This window comes from Tachyglossus aculeatus, chromosome Y4 (genome assembly GCF_015852505.1).
Source record: "Tachyglossus aculeatus isolate mTacAcu1 chromosome Y4, mTacAcu1.pri, whole genome shotgun sequence".
Lineage (NCBI taxonomy): Eukaryota > Metazoa > Chordata > Mammalia > Monotremata > Tachyglossidae > Tachyglossus > Tachyglossus aculeatus.
Window position 1 is genome coordinate 1,841,562 of NC_052096.1, and position 23,696 is coordinate 1,865,257.

General features: G+C 59.7%; 2 protein-coding genes across 2 annotated transcripts; one reads left to right on the plus strand and one right to left on the minus strand.

Annotated features, from left to right (window-relative positions):
• The first annotated feature begins 1,235 nt into the window (after positions 1-1,235).
• On the plus strand, positions 1,236-15,834 carry SKIV2L (Ski2 like RNA helicase). Its single transcript, XM_038768347.1, has 28 exons — positions 1,236-1,313; positions 2,103-2,218; positions 5,564-5,673; positions 5,781-5,898; positions 5,997-6,111; positions 6,231-6,305; positions 6,414-6,467; positions 7,880-8,169; positions 8,250-8,384; positions 8,561-8,706; positions 8,804-8,950; positions 9,090-9,174; positions 9,314-9,420; positions 9,575-9,721; positions 9,812-9,908; positions 10,077-10,289; positions 11,395-11,505; positions 11,593-11,826; positions 12,933-13,070; positions 13,213-13,350; positions 13,562-13,666; positions 13,805-13,943; positions 14,046-14,172; positions 14,258-14,468; positions 14,763-14,873; positions 14,963-15,181; positions 15,308-15,448; positions 15,540-15,834. The coding sequence occupies exons 1-28, from the start codon at positions 1,295-1,297 to the stop codon at positions 15,738-15,740; spliced, it is 3,849 nt and encodes a 1,282-aa protein (XP_038624275.1). The 5' UTR covers positions 1,236-1,294; the 3' UTR covers positions 15,741-15,834.
• An 18-nt stretch (positions 15,835-15,852) lies between these two features.
• DXO (decapping exoribonuclease) lies at positions 15,853-23,150 on the minus strand. The gene is made up of 6 exons (XM_038768349.1): positions 22,657-23,150; positions 19,240-19,475; positions 16,655-16,874; positions 16,415-16,550; positions 16,242-16,336; positions 15,853-16,090 (listed from the first exon to the last, which is right to left on the minus strand). Exons 1-6 carry the CDS (start codon positions 23,025-23,027, stop codon positions 15,940-15,942), a joined length of 1,209 nt encoding a protein of 402 aa, XP_038624277.1. The 5' UTR covers positions 23,028-23,150; the 3' UTR covers positions 15,853-15,939.
• Positions 23,151-23,696: the final 546 nt, after the last annotated feature.

The window sequence follows — 23,696 nt, forward strand, 5'->3', positions numbered from 1 at the left end:
ATAGAATAGATATGTACAAGTAAAATAAATAAACTAAATAGAGTAATAAATATGTACAGACATATATAGTAAGCGCTTAACAAGTACCATTATTATGTTGCCAACTTGTACTTCCCAAGCGCTTAGTCCAGTGCTCTGCACACAGTAAGCGCTCAATGAATACGATTGATTGATTGATTGATTATTATTATTATTATTGTATCCTCCCCAGCAATTAGAACAGTGCTTTGCACATAGTAAGGGCTTAACCAATGCCATCATCATTATTATTATTAGTAGTAGTAGTAAGCGCTCAATATATACGATTGATTGATTATTATTATTATTGTATCCTCCCCAGCAATTAGAACAGTGCTTTGCACATAGTAAGTGCTTAACCAATACCATCATCATTATTAGTAGTAGTAGTAGTAAGCACTCAATAAATACGATGGAATGAATGACTGACTGACTGACCGACAGAGTGACTGACTGACTGACTGACTGAATGAATGAATGAATGAATTCGGGAAACGGGCGCAAGCACGGTTTTGAAGGAAATCCAGCTTTTCCGTTAGTGGAGGGAGGGGTCGGGGGGGGGGGGGGATAAAATGGTAGCCGCCAAGCTAGCTCTCTTCCTCCCTTCAAGGCCCTACTGAGAGCTCACCTCCTCCAGGAGGCCTTCCCACACTGAGCCCCTTCCTTCCTCTCCCCCTCGTCCCCCTCTCCATCCCCCCCATCTTACCTCTTTCCCTTCCCCACAGCACCTGTATATATGTATATATGTTTGTACACATTTATTACTCTATTTTACTTGTACCTATCTATTCTATTTATTTTATTTTGTTAGTATGTTCGGTTTTGTTCTCTGTCTCCCCCTTTTAGCCTGGGAGCCCACTATTGGGTAGGGACTGTCTCTATATGTTGCCAACTTGGACTTCCCAAGCGCTTAGTCCAGTGCTCTGCACATAGTAAGCGCTCAATAAATACGATTGATGATGATGATGATGATGAATGAATGGATGGATGGATGAATGAATGAGCAGTACTTCCGCCCGGCGCCATCATGGAGGCCGCGTTGACTTCCGCCCGGCGCCATCATGGAGGCCGCGTTTGATTTCCGCCCGGCGCCATCATGGAGGCCGCGTTTGATTTCCGCCCGGCGCCATCATGGAGGCGGCGTTGACTTCCGCCCGTCCGTGGGCGGGGCTTAGCGAGGGGCACTTCCGGTGCCTCGGCGCCCGCCGCCAACGCGGAGCCCGGCCCCACTTCCGGCCGGTCCTGCGGTCCGGGAGCACTTCCGGCCGGCCCGGTGATGGAGACGGAGCGGCTCGGTAACCCACGGGGTCGGGGGGGGGGACGACTTGGACTCCCCAACCGCTCAGTACAGTGTTCTGCGCACAGGGAGCGCTCAGTAACAATAATAATAATAATAATAATAATAATAATGTTGGCATTTGTTAAGCGCTTACTATGTGCAAAGCACTGTTCTAAGCGCTTGGGGGGATACAAAGTGACCAGGTTGCCCCACGCGGGGCTCACAGTCTTAATCCCCGTTTTACAGATGAGGCAACTGAGGCTCAGAGAAGTGAAGTGACTCGCCCGAGGTCACACAGCAGACACGTGGTGGAGTCGGGATTCGAACCCGTGACCTCCGACTCCAAAGCCCGGGCTCTTTCCACTAGCGCTTACGCTGTGCAAAGCACTGTTCTAAGCGCTGGTGAGCAGCTCGTCCCACGCGGGGCTCACATCCCCGTTTGACAGATGGGGTCACTGAGGCCCAGAGAAGTGAAGTGACTTGCCCGAGGTCACACAGTAGACCTGTGGTGGAGTCGGGATTCGAACCCGTGACCTCCGACTCCAAAGCCCGGGCTCTTTCCACTAGCGCTTACGCTGTGCAAAGCACTGTTCTAAGCGCTGGCGAGCAGCTCGTCCCACGTGGGGCTCACATCCCCATTTGACAGACGGGGTCACTGAGGCCCAGAGAAGTGAAGTGAGTTGCCCAAGGTCACACAGCAGACAGGTGGCGGAGCCGGGATTCGAACCCATGATCTCTGACTCCAGAGCCCGGGCTCTTTCCACTGAGCCAGGCTGAGGGTCTGATGGCCCCAATTCCCTTGCAGCGCTGCCCCCGTTGGGGCCCCTGGACCTCCCGCTCCGGGCCCTGGAGCTGGGCTGCACGGGCCGTTGGGAAATCCTGCCGGCCCGGGCCCAGCCCTGGACCCCTCCTCTCAGCACCGTGAGTGGCCCCCGCATCTCCCCCTTCCCTCCCCCCCCCTCCCTGGTACCACGTTTGCCCCCCTGACAGACCCTTCCAGCCCCCCATACCATACCCTTCCAGCCCCCCATACCATCTTCTAGACTGTTAGGTAGTGACCATCTCTCTATGTTGCCAACTTGGCCTTCCCAAGCGCCTAGTACAGTGCTGTGCACACGGTAAGCGCTCAATAAATACAATTGACTGAATGAATCCACGACCCCCGACCCACCATCCCTGGTACCGTGTTTGGCCCTCCCCACACCACAAATGGCCTCAGACCCCCGCCCCACTGTACCATGAATAATAATGACGGTATTTGTTGGGCGCTTACTACTTGGCCTATATGTTTTGTTGTCTGTCTCCCCCTTCTAGACTGTGAGCCCGCTGTTGGGTAGGGACTGTCTCTAGATGTTGCCAACTTGGACTTCCCAAGCGCTTAGTACAGTGCTCTGCACACGGTAAGCGTCCAAGAAGTACGATTGAATGAATGAATCCACGACCCCTGACCCACCATCCCTGGTACCATGTTTGGTCCTCCCCACACCACAAATGGCCTCAGACCCCCACCCCACTGTACCATGAATAATAATGACGGTATTTGTTGGGTGCTTAATATTTGGGCTATATGTTCTATTGTCTGTCTCCCCCTTCTAGACTGTGAGCCCACTGTTGGGTAGGGACCGTCTCTAAATGTTGCCAACTTGGACTTCCCAAGCGCTTAGTACAGTGCTCTGCACACGGTAAGCGTCCAAGAAGTACGATTGAATGAATGAATCCACGACCCCTGACCCACCGTCCCTGGCACCGTGTCTTGCCCTCCCCACACCACAAATGGCCTCAGACCCCCGCCGCACCGTACCATGAATAATAATGACGGTATTTGTTGCGCTTACTATTTGGGCTATATATTTTGTTGTCTGTCTCCCCCTTCTAGACTGTGAGCCCGCTGTTGGGTAGGGACTGTCTCTAGGTGTTGCCAACTTGGACTTCCCAAGCGCTTAGTACAGTGCTCTGCACACGGTAAGCGTCCAAGAAGTACGATTGAATGAATGAATCCACGACCCCTGACCCACCGTCCCTGGTACTGTATTTGGCCCTCCCCATACCACGAATGGCCTCAGACCCCCGCCGCACCGTACCATGAATAATAATGACGGTATTTGTTGGGCGCTTCCTATTTGGGCTATATGTTTTGTTGTCTGTCTCCCCACTTCTAGACTGTGAGCCCGCTGTTGGGTAGGGACTGTGTCTATATGCTGCCAACTTGGACTTCCCAAGCGCTTAGTCCAGTGCTCAGCACACAGTAAGCGCTCAATGAATGAATGAATGTGCAAAGCACTGTTCTAAGCGCTGGGGAGGTTACGAGGTGATCAGGTTGTCCCACGGGGGGCTCACAGTTTTCATCCCCATTTTACAGATGAGGTAACAGGCCCGGAGAAGTGAAGTGACTTGCCCAAAATTGCACAGCTGACAGTTGGCGGAGGTGGGATTTGAACCCATGACCCCTGACTCCAAAGCCCAGGCTCTTTCCACTGAGCCACACTGCTTCTCCAGGTCTCTGAGCCCACCCCCTTAGGCCCCGGTGGCCTCGGCGCTCTCTGACCCCACTTCTTGACCCACAAGTAGCCCCTCGTCTCAGTGACTAGGTCAGCTGTATTTATCAAGCGCCTACTGTGTGCGGAGAACTGTACTGAGTGCTTGGGAGAGAACAGAGTAACAGACATATCTCCTGCCCACGATGGGCTTGCAGTCTAGAGGGCGAGACAGACATAAATTATAATCCCTCATCTCAGTGAGTAGGTCAACTGTATTTATTTATCAAGCGCCTACTGTGTGCGGAGAACTGTACTGAGTGCTTGGGAAAGAACATTGTAATAGACACATTTCCTGCGCACGATGGGCTTGCAGTCTAGAGGGCGAGACAGACATAAATTATAGTCCCTCATCTCAGTGAGTAGGTCAACTGTATTTATTTATCAAGCACCAACTGTGTGCAGAGAACTGTACTGAGTGCTTGGGAGAGAACAGAGTAACAGACATATTTCCTGCCCACGATGGGCTTGCAGTCTAGAGGGCGAGACAGACATAAATTATAGTCCCTCTTCTCAGTGAGTAGGTTAACTGTATTTATTTATCAAGTGCCTACTGTGTGCAGAGAACTGTACTGAGTGCTTGGGAAAGAACAGTGTAATCGACACACTTCCTGCTCACGATGGGCTTGCAGTCTAGAGTGCAAGACAGACATAAATTATAGTCCGTCGTCTCAGTGAGTAGGTCAACTGTATTTATCAAGCGCCTACTGTGTGTGGTCCCTTCAAGGCCCTGCTGAGAGCTCACCTCCTCCAGGAGGCCTTCCCAGACTGAGCCCCTTCCTTCCTCTCCCCCTCGTCCCCCTCTCCATCCCCCCATCTTACCTCCCTCCCTTCCCCACTGCACCTGTATGTATGTATATATGTTTGTACATATTTTTTTACTCTAATTTATTTGTACATATCTATTTTATTTATTTTATTTTGTTAGTATGTTTGGTCTCTGTCTCCCCCTTTTAGACTGTGAGCCCACTGTTGGGTAGGGACTGTCTCTATATGTTGCCAATTTGTACTTCCCAAGCGCTTAGTACAGTGCTCTGCACATAGTAAGCGCTCAATAAATACAATTGATGATGATGATGATGATGTGGAGAACTGTACTGAGTGCTTGGGAGAGAACAGTGTGACAGACACACTTCCTGTGCACGATGGGCTTGCAGTCTAGAGGGTGAGACAGAAGTGCTTAGAACAGTGCTTTGCACTTAGTAGGCGCTTAACAAATACCAATCAATCAATCGTATTGAGCGCCTACTGTGTGCAGAGCACCGTACTAAGCACTTGGGAAGTACAAGTCGGCAACACATGGAGACGGTCCCTACCCAACAGTGGGCTCACGGTCTAGAAAATACCAAAATTATTATAAATTACGGATGTGGACCCGAGTGCCGTGGGATGCCACTGTGACTCTGTGGTCCCCGGGAGGTCGCACGACCCCTCAGCCCACACGGTGATGGTGGCCTCCCTCTTCCCCAGCTGTCTCCACTCCACCCCCAACCCCAGAGCCTCACCGCTCTTTACCAATCAACGGTATTTATTGAGTGCCCACCGGGTGCAGGGCACCGTGCTAAACGCTCGGGAAAAGGCAACGCAAAAGGGTCGGCGGAGGCATCCCCAGCCCTCGACGAGCTTAAGGTTTGGAGGGGTCTTCCGGCTGCTGCGATCGCAGCCCCCGGCCAAGCCCCCCCAGCCCTCCGCCCACCTCTCCTGAGGCTCCTGGGTCTCTCCCCGGGCCCAGCTTCCTCACGGCCTGCCGCCCTGCGCCCCCGAACTGCAGCGTGAGACGGAGGACCTGTTCCTGTCTTCCCCGGACTGGCTGCCCCTCCATGGAGTGGAGCACGGAGCCCGGTGAGAGGGGCAGATGGACGGAGGCGAGACCCCCCCCCGGGGAACGGGATGGGGTCGGGGGGAGCGCCGGGAGAGGGGCTGAGGAGCCCCCCCGCCCACCTCCTCAGGACGTGGCCGCGGAGGACGGATCCCTGGTCTCTGCTGGCGGCCCCCGGAGCCCCCGTCCCCTCCGACCTGCAGGCCCAGAGACACCCCACGACCGGGCGAGTGCTGGGGTACAGAGAGGTGAGGCGCGGCCCGCGACGGGTGAGCCCCTCGGGGCTGGAGGAGGGGGCTCGGGGGCGGCCAGCCTACCTGCCTCCCGTTCCCTCTGCCGTCCGCAGGTCTTGCTGGAGAACACCCAGCTCTCGGCTAAGACCTCCCTGTCCCTGCGCCGACCCCCGGGACCCCCGGCCCAGTCACTCATGGGGAACCCGACCAACTACCCCTTCTGGCCTGGTAATGGGGTGGTGGTGGCGGCGGGGGGCGGGCACGGCGGGGCGGGGGCGGGAGCAGAGGCGGCCCGGCGGGGACCAGGCTCGCTCCCCCTGCCCCACTGCCCCCGGCCCTTCCCGCAGGAGGGATGGATGAACCCACCGTGGACGACCTGAGCGCTCGGTCGGAGGCAGAGGAGGACGTGGATTTCGAGCGAGGTGCCGAGGGGGGTCCCTCGGGTGGGCCGCGGTGGGGGCACCCTGCCGGCGGGCCGGAGAGGGGAGGGGGCGTCGCCGGGACCCTCACCGCTGCCCTCTCCCCCCCAGACCTCCTCACCGTCCCCCCGGGCTTCACGAGAGGAGTGGACTTTGCCCCCAGAAGTGAGTATATCCCAGTAAGGCGTTCAGTCCAGCGCCCCGTGTATGGGCAGTGCTCAAGAAATGCCATTGATTGGGGCGGTGAGGTTGGCGTCAGAGGAGCGAAGCCTGCGGGCCGGGCCGGAGTAGGAGAGCAGTGAGGTGAGGTGGGAGGGCTTCGAGCCGACTGAGGGCTTCGAAGCCGACGGATGGGCAACCCCACTGGAGGTTCTTGAGGAGTGGGGAAACACAGACTCAAGTGTTTATATGCATTCATTCGTTCATTCAGTCGTATTTATTGAGCGCTTACGGTGTGCAGAGCACTGTACTGAGCGCTTGGGAAGTCCAAGTTGGCAACATATAGAGAGGGTCCGCTACCCAACAGTGGGCTCGCAGGCTAGAAGGGGGAGACAGGAGTCTGAGCGAAGTAGGGAATGGAGAAGGAAGAGACAGGAGGCAGCTGCAGCAGGCAAGTGCCTGGATCGGCGTGGCAGCAGTTTGGAGGAAGAGGAAAGGGTGGAGTCAAGCGATAGGAAGGTAGAACCAGCGGGGTTGGTGACAGAGTGATTCTGCGGGTCGAATGGGAGTGACGAGTTGAGGACACCGAGGTTACGGACTTGTGAGGCAGGGAGGATGCTGCGAAGTGTAGACACGCTGGTGCTGTCTACAGTGATGGGAAAGGTGAGGGAGGACACGGGCGGGAAGAGAAAGAGCTCTGTTTTGGGTATGTTCAGTTTGGGACATCCAGGTACAGACGCCCTGAAGGCGAGACTGCAGAGAGGGAGAGAGATCGGGGCTGGAGATGGAGATTTGCGTGGCATACGCATAGAGGTGGTGGTTGAAGCCAGGGGAGCGAATGAGTTCTCCCAAGGAAGCGTGTGTAGCTGGAGAAGAGAGGGGACCCAGCACTGAACCTCAAGGGACCCCGCTGGTAGTGAGCGGGAGGAAGAGGAGGAGTCCACGAAAGAGACGGAGAATGAGCGGCCAGAGAGGCAGGAGGGGGACCTGGAGAGGACGGCGCCAGGGAAGCCGAGGTTGGATAACGTTTCCAGGAGAAGGGGGAGGTTGACAGCGTCGAAGGCAGCCGAGAGGCCGAGGAGGATGAGGATGGAGTAGGTTTGGCAAGGAGGATGGCACCGGTGACTGTAGGGAAGGCGGTGTCCGTGGCGCGAAGCGGGTGGGGGACGGATCGGAGGGGTTCGAGGAAGAGAATTGGAGGAGAGGAAGTGGAGGCAGCCGGTGTAGATGACTCGCTCGAGGAGTTTGGAGAGGAATGGCGGGAGAGAGGTGGAACGATAACTGGGAGGGGGCCGTGGGGTGGAGGGAGGGATTTTTTTAGGATAGGGGAGACGGGTGTGTTTGAAAGCAGCGGGGAAAGAACCGCTCCCCGTTTTTCTCACCGTTCCTCTCCCTCCCCACTCCCCTTCCCTCTCCAGCTCAGCCCACCCCAGTCCCCGGCCTTCTGAGCCTCAACCTCCTCCTGGAGCCGCTGGATTTCGGCGACCCGGAGGAGGAGGAGGAGGACAAAGAAGAGGAGAAAAAGACGAAGGAGAAGAAGAAGAAGGAAGAGAAGGAGAAGAAGAAGGAAGAGAAGGAAAAGAAGAAGGAAGAGAAGGAGAAAGGGCCCCGGGCGGAGGCGGGAGAGGCCGCCCAAGAAGCTGGCCCGGATTTGCGGCCCAGCACGCCGCCGCTCCGGGCCGACAGCCTGGAGGACCTGGTTCTCAAGGTCGGGGGGACGGAGGAGTGGGGCCGGGAGCTGGGCCGGGGCGGCGACCGGGGACCGTCACCCCATCCCTCTGCTCCTAGGAGGAGCCGGCCGCCGCGGCCGCCCCGGCCCCCGAGCCCCCTCGGGCCGCGGCCCCCGAGCAGTGGGCCATCCCCGTGGATATCAGCGCACCCGTGGACGACTTCTACCGCCTGGTCCCGGAGCCCGCCGTCAAGGTCAGGGTCGTCCCGCCCAGGTCCCTCCCTCCCCCAGCGCCCCGGGACCCCGCTGGCCTCCTGCCCCTGCCCCTGACCCTCCCCGGACTGCGGCCGGCCCGCCGCCCAGGCGGTCGGCCCGCTCTGGCCCCCGGGGCCGCCACTGACTCTGGGCCGCCTCCCTCCCACCGCCGCAGTGGCCCTTCGAGCCGGACGTGTTCCAGAAACAGGCCATCCTGCACCTGGAGCGCCACGATTCGGTCTTCGTGGCCGCCCACACCTCCGCGGGAAAGACCGTGGTGGCCGAGTACGCCATCGCCCTGTCACAGAAACACATGACCAGGTGCGAGGGTCCCGCCCCCGCCCCCCGACAGAGCCCAGAGCCGCGCAGTGACTCCGTTCCCCCGGCCAGGGTGACCGACGCGCCTCTCCCTACCCAGGACCATCTACACGTCTCCCATCAAAGCCCTCAGCAACCAGAAGTTCCGGGACTTCCGGCTGACTTTCGGGGACGTGGGGCTCCTCACCGGCGACGTGCAGCTGCACCCCGAGGCCTCCTGCCTCATCATGACCACCGAGATCTTGCGGTGGGTCGGGCCGGGCCGGGGACCGTCGCTCGGGGGGACGTGGGGGGGGGCCCCGTGGGGACAGAGGGCCGCGAGGATGGTGTCGGGGTCCTGGGGGGTGGGCGCTGACCCCGTGTTCCTCTCCGCCCCCGCGGCGCAGCTCCATGCTGTACAGCGGTTCGGATGTAATCCGGGACCTGGAGTGGGTCATCTTCGACGAGGTGCACTACATCAACGACGCCGAGGTGGGTGCCGCCCCCCCCCTCCCCTTTGGGACTGCTTCCCTCGCCCCAGCCGGGGACGCGGGGAGGGCCCCGGGCCGGGAGCAGGGCGGGGATTGCGGGGGTGACCACGGGGTCAGCCCGTCCATCCGTCCCTCGGCAGCGGGGCGTAGTGTGGGAGGAAGTGCTGATCATGCTTCCCGAGCACGTGTCCATCATCTTGCTGAGCGCCACCGTGCCCAATGCCCTGGACTTCGCCGACTGGATCGGGTGAGGCCTCGGATCCCCCGGGCTCCGGTTGGCCCGGGAGGCGGTGCGGGATCCGTGCCCGCGTCCCCCGCCCCTCCCTCGCCCCGGCGGTCCGGGCACGAGGGCGCGTGCCCTGACCGGACCGGGCGGGCGCCGCGCCCCCCGTCCCCCGCAGGCGTCTGAAGCGGCGGCGCCTGTACGTGATCAGCACGGCCACCCGCCCCGTGCCCCTGGAACACTTCCTGTTCACCGGGAACAGCACCCGCACCCAGGACCAGCTCTTCCTGCTGCTGGACGCCAAGGGGGCCTTCCAGACCAAGGGGTGAGCGGGGAGCCCGTGGGGAAGCGGGGCACGCCGGCACCCGGGCCGTTGCGGCGCTCCCGCCCCAACCCGGTGGCCCGTCCACCCCAGGTACTATGCGGCGGTGGAGGCGAAGAAGGAGAGAACCAGCAAACACGCCCAGACCTTTGGGGCGAAACAGCCCACCCAGCAGACGGGGCCGGGCCAGGTGGGTCCGGCGGCGGCGGCGGGTGGGATGGGGAGAGCCCCCCTGGCCGCCTTTCCCCGCTCAGGTTGGCCACCGGCTTCCCCCGTGCTCCCTTTCCTCCCCCCCCCCCCCCGCCCGGCCCCCGTCCTCCGAGGCCCCCGAAGCCCCAGCGCTTGGTGGCCCCCACAGGACCGGGCGGTGTACCTGGCCCTCCTGGCGTCCCTGCGGGCCCGCAGCCAGCTGCCGGTGGTGGTGTTCACCTTCTCGCGCGGGCGGTGCGACGAGCAGGCCTCCGGCCTGGGCACCGTGGACCTGACCACCGCCGCCGAGAAGAGCGACATCCACCTGTTCCTGCAGCGCTGCCTGGCCCGCCTCCGGGGCTCCGACCGACGCCTGCCCCAGGTACCCGCCCCTGGTCATCATCATCATCGATCGTATTGATTGAGCACTTACTGTGTGCAGAGCACTGGACTAAGCGCTTGGGAAGTACAAATTGGCAACATATAGAGACGGTCCCTACCCGACAGTGCCGTCCGGCATCGCCCCATCCGCCCCTCCGGGTAGAGTGAAGCCCCATCCCACTTGTTCCCTGCCTGCCCTCCTTACCCCTGATGGAAGTCTAGTATGACCTCGTCCCCCTCCAAGGGAGCCCCCTGTATCATTTGTTAATAATAATAATAGTCAAGCAATCAATCAATCATAGTTATTGAGCACTTACTGTGTGCAGAGCACTGTACTGAGCACTTGGGAAGTATAATAATATGATATAGAGAAGCAGCGTGGCTCAGTGGAAAGAGCACGGGCTTTGGAGTCAGAGGTCATGGGTTCGAATGCCGGCTCCACCACATCAATCAATCAATCAATCGTATTTATTGAGCGCTTACTGTGTGCAGAGCACCGTACTAAGCGCTTGGGAAGTGCAAGTTGGCAACACATAGAGACAGTCCCTACCCAACAGTGGGCTCACAGTCATGTCTGCTGTGTGACCTTGGGCAAGTCACTTCACTTCTCTGAGCCTCAGTTACCTCATCTGTAAAATGGGGATTAAGACTGTGAGCCCCCCGTGGGACAACTTGATCCCATTGTATCCCCCCCCCAGCGCTTAGAACAGTGGTTTGCACATAGTAAGCGCTTAACAAATGCCGTCATTATTATTATCATTATCAGGTTGTCCCACGGGGGGCTCACAGTCAATCCCCATTTTCCAGATGAGGTCACTGAGGCCCAGAGAAGTGAAGTGACTTGCCCAAAGTCACACAGCTGACAATTGGCGGAGCTGGGATTTGAACCCATGACCACCGCCTCCAAAGCCCGGGCGCTTTCCACTGAGCCCCGCTGCTCCATTCGATTGTATCAACTGAGAGCTTACTGTGTGCAGGGCACTGTACTAAGCGCCTGGGAGAGCACAACGGGACGCTAAACAGACACATTCCCTGCCCACGACGAGCTTCCCGTCTCCCGGCCCGCCACCTTCCCCCCGCGTGACCCCTCGCGTGCCCCGGAGCAGGTGCTGCACATGTCGGAGCTGCTGCACCGGGGGCTGGGGGTCCACCACAGCGGGATCCTGCCCATCCTCAAGGAGATCGTGGAGATGCTCTTCAGCCGGGGGCTGGTCAAGGTGACGGGGCGGGCCGGGGGCGCGAGAGGAGGGCCGGGGCCGGGACCCGGTGACGCGGGGCCTGAGCTCCCCGCATCCCCCGGCCAGGTGCTGTTCGCCACGGAGACGTTCGCCATGGGCGTGAACATGCCGGCGCGCACCGTGGTGTTCGACTCGACGCGCAAGCACGACGGCTCCGCCTTCCGCGACCTGCTGCCCGGCGAGTACGTGCAGATGGCGGGCCGGGCCGGGCGCCGCGGCCTCGACCCCACGGGCACCGTCATCCTGCTCTGCAAGGCCCGCACCCTCCCCGACATGGCCGACCTGCACCGCATGATGCTGGTGAGGCTCGCCCGAAGGAGGAGGGAAGGAGGGACGGCGGGGCCGCAACTCGGGGCCACCGTCGCCGTTTTCCTGTTCCCTCCTGCGCCGCCTTCTCACCTTCCCCTCCACTTCCCGTCTTCCCCTCCATTCTCTCCCTCACTACCCCTCTTTCCCTTCCATCTCTCCCCCACTCCCCCTCTTGCAGTCAGTCGTATTTATTGAGCGCTTCCCATGTGCACGGCCCCGTACTGAGGGCTCGGGAGAGGACAGCAGAGCGAAATAACAGACGCATTCCGCGCCTACAACGTGCTCACGATCTAGAGCGCGAGACGGGCAGTAATAGAAATAAGTGAATGAGAGAAACATACATAAGTGCCGTGGGGCCGGGAGTGGGGGATGAATAAAGGGGGCAAGTCAAGGGGACACAGAAGGGGAGTGGGAGAAGAGGAAAGGAGGGTTTTCCTTTCGATCTCTCCCCACTTCCACTTTTCCTTCGACTTTTGCCCACTTCCCCTCTTTCCCCTTCGATCTCTCCCCGCTTCTCCTTTTCCTTCAATCACTCCCCCACTAATGCCGTCTCTTCAATCTCTCCCGACTTCCTCTTTCCCTGTGATGATAATAATGATGGGATTCGTTAAGCGCTCGGTATGTGCCAAGCACTGTTCTACGCACTCCCTCTTTCCCTTCGACCTCCCCCCGTTTCCCATTTCCCTCATCCCCTCTTCCCATCTCCGTCGTTCCCATCCCCGCCCTTCCTTTCTCCGGCTCGCGGGGCCTGGGGCCCAGCTCTGGGGCGGGAGGTCCACGTGGGACGGAAGGCCCTGATTCCCTCCTCGCCCTCGCTCCGTCTGTCCGGTCGCCCGCATGTGCCTGTATATATGTATATATGTTTGTACATATTTATTACTCTATTTTACTTGTACACATCTATTCTATTTATTTTATTTTGTTAGTACGTTTGGTTTTGTTCTCTGTCTCCCCCTTTTAGACTGTGAGCCCACTGTTGGGTAGGGACTGTCTCTCTATGTTGCCAATCTGTACTTCCCAAGCGCTTAGTCCAGTGCTCTGCACGTAGTAAGCGCTCAATAAACACGATTGATGATGATGATGTGCCCGGGCCCCAGGGGAAGCCGTCCCAGCTGCAGTCGCAGTTCCGCCTGACGTACACGATGATCCTCAACCTGCTGCGCGTGGACGCCCTGCGCGTGGAGGACATGATGAAACGCAGCTTCTCCGAATTCCCCTCCCGCCGCCACAGCAAGGTCCGGCCCCGCTCCGTAGCCCCCATCCCATCCCGTCCCGGGTCCAACCAACCCCAGCCCCATCCCACCTCCCCCCTGTCCCGTCCGGGTCCGTCCCGGCTCCGTCCCCCCCAGCCGGGCTCCACCTCCCTCCCGGCTGCAGGCCCACGAGCAGGCGCTGGCGGAGCTGACGGAGCGCCTCAGGGCCCTGGAGAAGCCGGACACGTCGGGCCCGCTGGCCGACCTGCCCGACTACTTCAGCTGGGGCGAGGAGCTGACCGAGACGCGGGAGATGATCCAGGTGCGTGGGGCGGAGGGGGACGGACCACGATTCCCTCACTGATCTTCGACGGGGGAACGCGGGCGCGTTCCCTCCACCTCCCCTCCACCTCCCCATTCACGGGGCTGGCCGCGGCGGGCAAGAGGGAGGGTTGAGCACGGAGGCTCTGCCCCTCCCCACCCCCTTGCCGTCCCGTGACCCCGTCCCCTCTCCCGGGCCTCGTCCCCCCCAGCGCCGCATCCTGGAGTCGGTGAACGGGCTGAAGTCTCTGTCGGTGGGCCGGGTCGTGGTCGCCCGGAGGTCCGAGGATCACAACACCCTGGGTGTCATCCTGCAGGTGAGGGGGCCGGGCGACGGGCAGAAGCGCATCCCCCGGGTGGGCCCGGACCGGGGATAACCCGAGTGTCCGGGGTCGGGCCCGCCTGACGAGCGGCCGCCTCCGCCCCACCGTTCCCCACCCCTCGCCCCCCGCCAGGTCTCCTCGGACATCGCGAACCGGACCTTCACCACGCTGCTGCTGTGCGAGAGGGCGGGGGCTGAGGCCGAGGCCCCAGCCCCCCGCCGCGCCCCTTCCCCCGACGACCTGGCCGGGCACAACCTGTTCCTGCCCGACGGTGAGGCGCACCCCTAGGGCACGTGCCCTGCTTGCCTGCGGCTTCCGTTCTCGGGGGCGGGGGGATGCGTCCCAACCTCTCCCCCCCGCCGCCTCCCGCCAGGCCCCTGTGAGCACACGGTGGCCAAGCTGCACCCCGGGGACGTGGTGGCCATCACCGCCAAGACGCTGCGGGTCAGCGGGGAGCGGATCATGGAAGACTTCAGCAGGAGGCAGCAGCCCCGCTTCAAGTGAGCGGGGCCGGGCGAGGGCCGGGGGCCGGGGGGGAGGCGGCCTCCGCGGGCTGAGGCGGCCACGGCTCCCTGTCCCCGTCAGGAAGGACCCCCCCGGGCCGGCGGTCACGGCGGCCCTCCAGGAGCTGGTCCGCCTGCTGCAGGCGCACCCGCAGGGGCCCCCGACCCTGGACCCCGTCAACGACCTGCAGCTCAAGGACGTGGCGGTGGTGGAGGGCGGCCTGCGGGCCCGGCGCCTCCAAGACCTGCTCCGGGGGGCCCAGTGCATCCACAGCCCCCGCTTCTCCTCAGAGGTCTGGGGGTGTTGGGGGCGGCTTTGGGGGTCCCCCGGCCCTTTTTACCCCGTTTCGCCATCCTCAGACTACTGTCCCCCTCTCCCCCTGGGCCCTCACCCCCTTCCACCATCCCCCTCCATTCAGTCCTGTCTATTGAGCGCTTACTGTGTGCAGAGCACTGTACCGAGAGCATGGAAAGTACTTCCCGTCCACCCTCCGCGCCCCGTCGTCTCCGTCCATCTCCCTTGGACGGGTTGGGGATGGGGGGCGGGGGGTCAGGCCCACGTGCTGACCGTCTCCCCGGCCCGTCAGTTCCTGAAACTGCAGGAGCAGAGGCGGCTGCAGAAGGAGCAGGAGCGGCTGAGCTTCCTGCTGTCGGACCAGTCGCTGCTGCTGCTGCCCGAGTACCACCAGCGCGTCCAGGTGCGGGCCGGGGCCGAGGGAGCGAGCCCCGCCATCCGCCCCCGGCCCCCCGTAACGGACCTCTCCCCCCTGCCCTCCCCGGCCCGCAGGTGCTGCGGACGCTGGGCTACGTGGACGGGGCGGGAACGGTGCAGCTGGCCGGCCGGGTGGCCTGCGCCATGAGCAGCCACGAGCTGCTGCTGACGGAGCTCATGTTCGACAACGCGCTCACCGCTCTGCGCCCCGAGGAGATCGCCGCCCTGCTCTCCGGCCTCGTCTGCCAGAGCCCCGGGGAGCCCCCCCAGCAGCTGCCCGCGCCCCTCAAGGAGGTCAGGAACCGCCCCGCTGCCTCCGGCCCTCGAGGACCCGGAGGCCTTCCCCTCCGCGATCCCGGGCCCGTCCTGCCTCTTCATGCCCACCCACCCCCGTCTCCCCATGCCCCCGTCTCCCCGCAGGGGTTGGAGCGCGTGCAGGCCGTGGCCCGGCGCATCGGCGAGGTGCAGGTGGCCTGCGGGCTGAACCAGACGGTGGAGGAGTTTGTCGGGGAGCTGCACTTCAGTCTGCTGGAGGTCGTCTACGAGTGGGCCAGGGGCATGGTCAGTCACCGCGCCCGCCGGGGGGCCTGGGGAGGAGAGGGAGGCCCCGGGCCGAGGCCCCTGACCGGCTCCCCCTCCGGCCCCCCGGCAGCCCTTCTCGGAGCTGGCCGGCCTGACGGGGACCCCGGAGGGCCTGGTGGTCCGCTGCATCCAGCGCCTGGCCGAGATGTGCCGCTCGCTGCGGGGGGCCGCCCGCCTCGTCGGGGAGCCCGTCCTGGGGGCCAAGATGGAGGCCGCCGCCACCATGCTGCGCCGGGACATCGTCTTTGCCGCCAGCCTCTACACCCAGTGACCCCGTCGTCGTCCCCTGCCCCTCGTCCCGACCGAGGTCGGGGCCTTCTCCGCCTCGGGCCCCCCGGGGAGAACGCGAAATAACAACTCGGCAAACGTGATCGTGTGGTGGTGCCCTTGGGCGGCGGGGCTGGGGGGAAGCTCTGCCAGCCACAGGGCTTTATTGGGCGTGGACGGGGCAAGGGAGGGCTTCGCCCCCCTCAGGGCCCGGGCGACGGCGTCTTGGGGGGCGACGGGGCCTCCCGCGTCAGCGCGTCGACGTACCAGTCGGGCAGGAAGGCGAAGGGGCCGTCGCGGTGAACTGAGACCGATACGGGGCCTCCGGGCTCCCAGGAGAACAGGTGCACCAGCCTGTGGGGGTGGGAACGAGCCTCAGCCAGAAGGGGAGGCCCGGGCGGTGGTGGGGGCCCGGGGAACCCTGAGATGGCGGCAAGAAGCTGCTTGAGGGTGGAGGGGAGAGAAGGACGGGGACGGGGGACAGGAAGGTGGCCGAGCCCCTTACCGCGGGTCGTCCTGGGTGACGGTGCTCTGGGCAAAATGCAGGAAGGCGGCACAGAAGTTCATGCAGACGGCCGGGTTCCAGGCCTCCCGGTCATCCTGGCGGGGGTGGGGGTGGGTCAGCGGGGGGAGGGGGGCGGGGCTGGGGGAGGGGGGCTCCAAGGGAGGGGCGCTCACCCGCACGAGCTGGAACATGTCCATGGTGCGGAAGGTCTTGAGGGAGCGGACGGAGCCGTCGGGGCCGCGGAAGCCGGCGACCACGCGGGGGACCCCGGGCAGGAACGACTGCGCCCACCACTTCAGCAGCTTGTTCCTGCGGGGGGCACGGTGGGGGGGACGGGCCTCGGCTCTGTGCCCCCTCCCCAGCCTTCTCCCCCCAGCCCGGGCCCCAGGTCCGGCCCCTCGCGGCGACCGCACCGGTAGAAGCTCTTCCACTGGGCCGGGCTGTGCATCTCCTTGGAGGTCTTGAGCTCCACGTAGCAGTCGGGGGGCTGGGCGGCCGGGTGCCGGGGGTCCGTGCAGTCCACTTCCCCCGAGAAGAGCAGCGGGTGGGGCCCCAGGCGGCTCCGCAGCACCGAGCAGAAGGCCACGTTGGTGTTCACCTCCCCCGTGGGGTCCGGAGCCCCGTCGGGCGTGTCTGCGGGGGGAGAGGGGCCCCCGCCTCGAACTCGCCTCCCCCAGACCGCCCCGGGGGCCGGCGGGGACCCCCCCCGCCCCCGATCGGTCCGGCCGCCCCTCCGTGCTGCCCGCTGAGCACACGCTGCGTGCGGGGCACCGGACTATGTGCCAGGAGAGCCGTCGATGGGATCTATTGAGCGCCTGTGTGCGGGGCACTGAACTGAGCGCGGGGAGAGTCATCGGGGGTATTTATCCGGCACAGAGCGCTGGACTAGGCGCCGGGAGAGTCATCGGTGGTATTCCTCATTCATTCATTCATTCAATCGTATTTATTGAGCGCTTAGTATGTTTGGTCTTGTTCTCCGTCTACCCCTTTTAGACTGTGAGCCCACTGTTGGGTAGGGACTCTATATGTTGCCAATTTGTACTTCCCAAGCACTTAGTACAGTGCTCTGCACATAGTAAGCGCTCAATAAATACGATTGATGATGATGATGATGCTTAAACTGGGTTATCCAGCACGGAGCGCTGGACTATATATATAGTCTATATATATGCATATATGTTTGTACATATTTATTACTCTATTTTGCTTGTACATATCTATTCTATTTTATTTTGTTAGTATGTTTGGTTTTGTTCTCTGTCTCCCCCTTTTAGACTGTGAGCCCACTGTTGGGTAGGGACTGTCTCTATAGGTTGCCAATTTGTACTTCCCAAGCGCTTAGTACAGTGATCTGCACACAGTAAGCGCTCGCTCAATAAATACGATTGACGATGATGATGATGACTAAGCGCTTGGGAGAGTACAGGGTTCCCTGGCCTCAAGGAGCTGACAGTCTAGAGCGGGAGTCCGGGTCAATAAGGAACGCAGACGCAGTCCCCGTCTTACAGTCTACGTCCGGGGACAGGCACTTAAAATCAATTCCAGTAACAACCATAACGTCGTAATAACGACAATGATTGTGGCGTTTCTTAGGTGCTTACTTTCTGCCAAGCACTGGGGGTGCGAGAGATCTTCAGATCCCACACGGGGCTCCCCGTTAAGTAACGGGGAGACTGGGGTTTGAATCCCATTTCGGAGAAGTGACTGAGGCCCAGAGAAGGGAAGTGACTTCACAGCGGGGTGGAACCGGGATCGATCAATCAATCGTATTTATTGAGCACTTACTGTGTGCAAAGCACTGGATTAAGCGCTTGGGAAGTACACGTTGGCAACATATAGAGACAGTCCCTACCCAACAGTGGGCTCACAGTCTCGAAGGGGGAGACAGAGAACAAAACCAAACATACTAACAAAATAAAATAAATAGAATAGATACGTACAATTAAAATAAATAAATAAATAAATAAATAAATAGAGTAATAATGGGATGAGATCCCAGGTCCTGTGACTCCCAAGCCCGGTCTCTTTCCACTAGGCCACGCTGCAGGGGAAGCAACAGAGTATAAGGAGATTGCAAAAATAAAATTCACCCCGCCCCTGGAGCGAAACCCGTGGGATGGACGGACGGACGGACGGACTTTAGTGCGTAAGAGGAGATGGACCGGGGGGAGATGAGATTCAGGTGGGGCCTGAAGATGGAGACTTTCTAGACTGTGAGTCCACTGTTGGGGTGGGACCGTCTCTATATGTTGCCAACTTGTACTTCCCAAGCGCTTAGTACTGTGCTCTGCACACGGTAAGTGCTCAATAAATATGAATGAATGAATTTGTACTAACCAAGAGCTTAGTACAGTGCTCTGCACACAGTAAGCGCTCAATAAATACGATTGAATGAATGAATGAATGAACTTGTACTTCCCAAGCGCTTAGTACGGTGCTCTGCACACAGTAGGCGCTCAATACGAATGAATGAATGAACTTGTACTTCCCAAGCGCTTAGTCCAGTGCTCTGCACACAGCAGGCGCTCAATAAATACGATTGAGTGAATGAATGAATGAACTTGTACTTCCCAAGCGCTTAGTACAGGGCTCTGCACACGGTAAGCGCTCAATAAATACCACTGAATGAATGAATGAATGGAGAGAGCAGCGGTCTGTCACATGGGAACGCGGAGGGCGTTCCAGGGAGGAAGTAGGGTGAAGAGGTCAAGCGTGAGAGGCCAAACTGTACATGTGTACTGTGTTACACGTTCACGTGGTGGTGGTGGGGGGGTCTCGCCCACACATGTACTTTCAAACTTGTAGCCCGTGACTACACGGAACCAAAGAAGGGGCGGTGGGGGGTTTCTCGCCCGCACACGTGTACCGTTCATCCGTGTACCGGGGTCCGGTGGACTGCTCAAACTTGCAGGGCGAGGACACGCGCTCCCGGGGGGGCCGGGCGCCGCTCAAACGTGTGTCCCGTGTGGACGCGCTCGGGGTGGGGAGGGCTTCTCACCGGCACACATGTACTGCTCGAACTTGTACCCCATGTAGGCGAGCTCCCGGAGCAGCGGGGGCCGGGAGAGGCGCTGGGCCCGGGCCTTGGGGGTCTCCACCTCACTCAGGTAGAGGGTGCCCCGCAAGCGGGACGCCGCCAGCTGCCAGCCGTCCTGCCGCTCGTACGGGGTGGTCAGCAGCTTCGTCAGGTGACCCCGCCACGTCACCACGGCTCCGGACAGCCAGCCTGGACCCCTGCGGGGGGGGGACAGAGTGGACACGGACACACACAATAAATGCCATCATTATTATTAGAAGCGCTTAGTCCGGAGAAGCATTCATTCATTCAGTTTATTGAGCGCTTCCTGCGGGCAGAGCACTGGACTAAGCGCTTGGGAATCAATCAATCAGTCGTATTTATTGAGCGCTTACTGTGGGCAGAGCACTGGACTAAGCGCTTGGGAAGTCCAAGCTGGCAACATAGAGAGACGGTCCCAAACCAACGGCGGGCTCACAGTCTAGAAGGGGGAGACAGACGACAAAGCAAAACATATTAAAATAAATAGAGGAAATATGGACAAATAAAACAGTAATAAATGCGTACAAACATATATACAGGTACTGTGGGGAGGGGAAGGAGGGGACTCTGGTTCAGTGGAAAGGACGCAGGTTTGGGAACCAGAGGTCACGGGTTCTAATCGCAGCTCCGCCACTTGTCAGCTGGGTGACTTTGGGCAAGTCACTTCACTTCTCTGGGCCTCAGTTCCCTCATCTGCAAAATGGGGATAAAGACTGTAAGCCCCCCATGGGACAACCTGAATACCTTTGTACCTCACTTAGCTTCTCTGTGCCTCAGTTCCCTCAGCTGTAAAATGGGGATAAAGACTGTGAGCCCCACGTGGGACAACCTGAATACCTTTGGTACCTCACTTAGCTTCTCTGTGCCTCAGTTCCCTCAGCTGTAAAATGGGGATTAAGACTGTGAGCCCCCCGAGGGACACCCTGATTCATTCATTCAATCGTATTTATTGAGCGTTCACTGTGTGCACAGCACTGGACTAAGCGCTTGGGAAATACAAGTTGGCAACAAATAGAGGCGGTCCCTACCCAACTCACAATCTAGAACCTGGTTCATTCATTCATTCAACTATTTATTGAGCGCTTACTGTGTGCAGAGCACTGGACTAAGCGCTTGGGAAGTCCAAGTTGGCAACATATAGAGACGGTCCCTACTCAACAGCGGGCTCACAGTCTAGAAGGGGGAGACAAATGACAAAACAAAACATATTAACAAAATTAAAACAAATAGAATATGTACAAGTAAAATAAATAGAGCAATAAATACGTACAAACATTCATTCAATCGTATTTATTGAGTGCTTACTGTGTGCAGAGCACTGCACTAAGCGCTTGGGAAGTATAAGTTGGCAAAATATAGAGACGGTCCCTACCCAACAGTGGGCTCACAGTCTAGAAACATATACATACATATATCCGTGTGTGTGTGTGCGTATATATATATATACATACACATTATATATATATACATCCGTGTGTATATATATATATCCATGACCTCTGACTCCAAAGCCCGGGCTCTTCCACTGAGGCACGCTGTCTAATGACAGGGAAGAATGTTGAGCGTCAAATTGAGGCCAGCTAGGGCTTGGGGAGACCGATGCTTTCTAATAACAATCCTGGTTTTTCTTCATTCATTCAATCATACTTATTGAGCGCTTACTGTGTGCAGAGCACTGTACTAAGCGCTTGGGAAGTATAAGCTGGCAACATATAGAGACGGTCCCCACCCAACAGCGGGCTCTTAGTGTGACAGTGGGCAAGTCACTTCGCTTCTCTGAGCCTCAGTTCCCTCATCTGGAAAATGGGGATGAAGACTGGGAGCCCCCCACCCCCCCAGGGGCCCACCCGATCACCTTGTAACCTCCCCAGCGCTTAGAACGGTGCTTCGCACGTAGTAAGTGCTTAATCAATCAATCGTATTTATTTATTTTAGACTGTGAGCCCACTGTTGGGTAGGGACTGTCTCTATAATGTTGCCAACTTGTACTTCCCAAGCGCTTAGTCCAGTGCTCTGCACACAGTAAGCGCTCAATAAATATGATTGATTGATTGAGTGCTTCCTGTGTGCAGAGCACTGTACTAAGCGCTTGGGGAGTCCAAGTTGGCAACACAGAGAGACAGTCCCTACCCAACAGTGGGTTCACAGTCTAAAAGGAGCCCCTTCCTTCCTCTCCCCCTCGTCCCCCTCTCCATCCCCCGCATCTTACCTCCTTCCCTTCCCCACGGCATCGGTACAGATGTATACATGTCTGTACATATTTATTACTCTATTTATTCATTTTACTTGCACATATCTACTCTATTTATTTTATTTTGTTAGTACGTTTGGTTTTGTTCTCTCTTTTAGACTGCGAGCCCACTGTTGGGTAGGGACCGTCTCTCTATGTTGCCAACTTGGACTTCCCAAGCGCTTAGCCCAGTGCTCTGCACACAGCAGGCGCTCAATAAATACGATTGATCGATCTCCCCCTTTTAGACTGTGAGCCCACTATTGGGTAGGGGCTGTCTCTATAGGTTGCCAACTTGGACTTCCCAAGAGCTTAGCCCAGTGCTCTGCACACAGTAAGCGCTCAATAAATATGATTGAATGATTGCATGAATGTTTTGTTTTGTTCTCTGTCTCCCCCTTCTAGCCTGTGAGCCCACTGTTGGGTAGGGACCGTCTCTATATGTTGCCAACTTGGACTGCCCACACGCTTAGTCCAGTGCTCTGCACACAGTAAGCGCTCAATAAATATGATTGAATGAATGCATGAATGTTTTGTTTTGTTCCCTGCCTCCCCCTTTTAGACTGTGAGCCCACTGTTGGGTAGGGACTGTCTCTCTATGTTGCCAACTTGGACTTCCAAAGCACTTAGCACAGTGCTCTGCACACAGTTAGCGCTCAATAAATAGGACTGAATGAATGCATGAATGTTTTGTTTAGTTCTCTGCCTCCCCCTTCTAGACCGTGAGCCCACTGTTGGGCAGGGGCTGTCTCTATGTGTTGCCAACTTGGACTTCCCAAACGCTTAGCACAGTGCTCTGCACAAAGTAAGCGCTCAATAAATAGAACTGAATGAATGCATGAATGTTTGGTTTTGTTGTCCGTCTCCCCCTTCTAGACCGTGAGCCCGCTGTTGGGTAGGGACCGTCTCTATGTGTTGCCAACCTGGACTTCCCAAGCGCTTAGCACAGTGCTCTGCACACAGTAGGCGCTCAATAAATACGATTGATTGATTGATTAGCTCTGCCCACAGTAAGCGCTCAATAAATACGATTGATTGATTGATTAGCTCTGCCCACAGCAGGCGCTCAGTAAATACGATTGATTGATTGATTGATCGATCGCTATGACGACGACGGTGCGGCTCACCCGGGGAGGCGGTCCCGGTGGTCCAGCAGCCAGCGGAGCAGGTGGTCGAGGCCCTCCCGCAGGTCCTCGTCGCGGGGCCGGTAGCGGTCGGCGTAGCCGCGGCGCAGGTCGAAGGCGGGCGCGGGCCCGCGGGCCGGCGGGGGCGCGTAGTAGCGCAGGGCCCGCGCGTCGCCGTGGTAACCGCGCGCCGCGTCCAGCGAGAAGCGGCCCACCTCCGACGGACGACGGTAGAACGGGAAGGGCCCGCCGTACAGGGCCGGAACCGTCGCCAGGACGCCGGGGGCGCCGGGGGCACGCTTGGCCGCCGGCTGCTGCTGCTGCTCCTCCGCCTCCTCCTCCTCCGCCCCCCGCTTCGCCCCCGCCCGCTCCATGGGCCCGGACACCGGGACCCGACGACGGCGACCCCTTCCCCTCCTCCTCCTCCCCTCCCCTCAGGGGCGGGGGGCACTTCCGGTCACCCTCACCGCCATGGCGACCGGCCCGGAAGCCACCAGGCGCGCATGCGCCCGCCCCGTGACGACGCCCGCCCTGGGGAGTCCCGCCCAATCAGGAGCGCCGCCCCCGGGTGACGTCATGGACCGAGAAGCCAATTCACTCAATCGTATTTATGGAGCGCCCGGACAGCGTGACCCGACGACGACACCCTTCTTCTCCTCCCCTCCCCTCAGGGGCGAGGGACACTTCCGGTCACCCTCGGCGCCATGGCGACCGGCCCGGAAGCCACCAGGCGCGCATGCGCCCGCCCTGCGGAAGGGGGCGAGGCCTCCCTGGGGAGTCCCACCCAATCAGGAGCGCCGCCCCCGGGTGACGTCATGGAGCGAGAAGCCAGTTCATTCAATCGCATTTATGGAGCGTCCGGACAGCGGGAACCGACGACGGCCCCCTTCTCCTCCTCCCCTCAGGGGCGTGGGACACGTCCGGTCACCCTCGGCGCCATGGCGACCGGCCTGTGAAGCCACCAGGCGCGCATGCGCGCGCCCCGTGACGACGCCCGCCCTGGGGAGCCCCGCCCAGTCAGGAGCGCCGCCCCCGGGTGACGT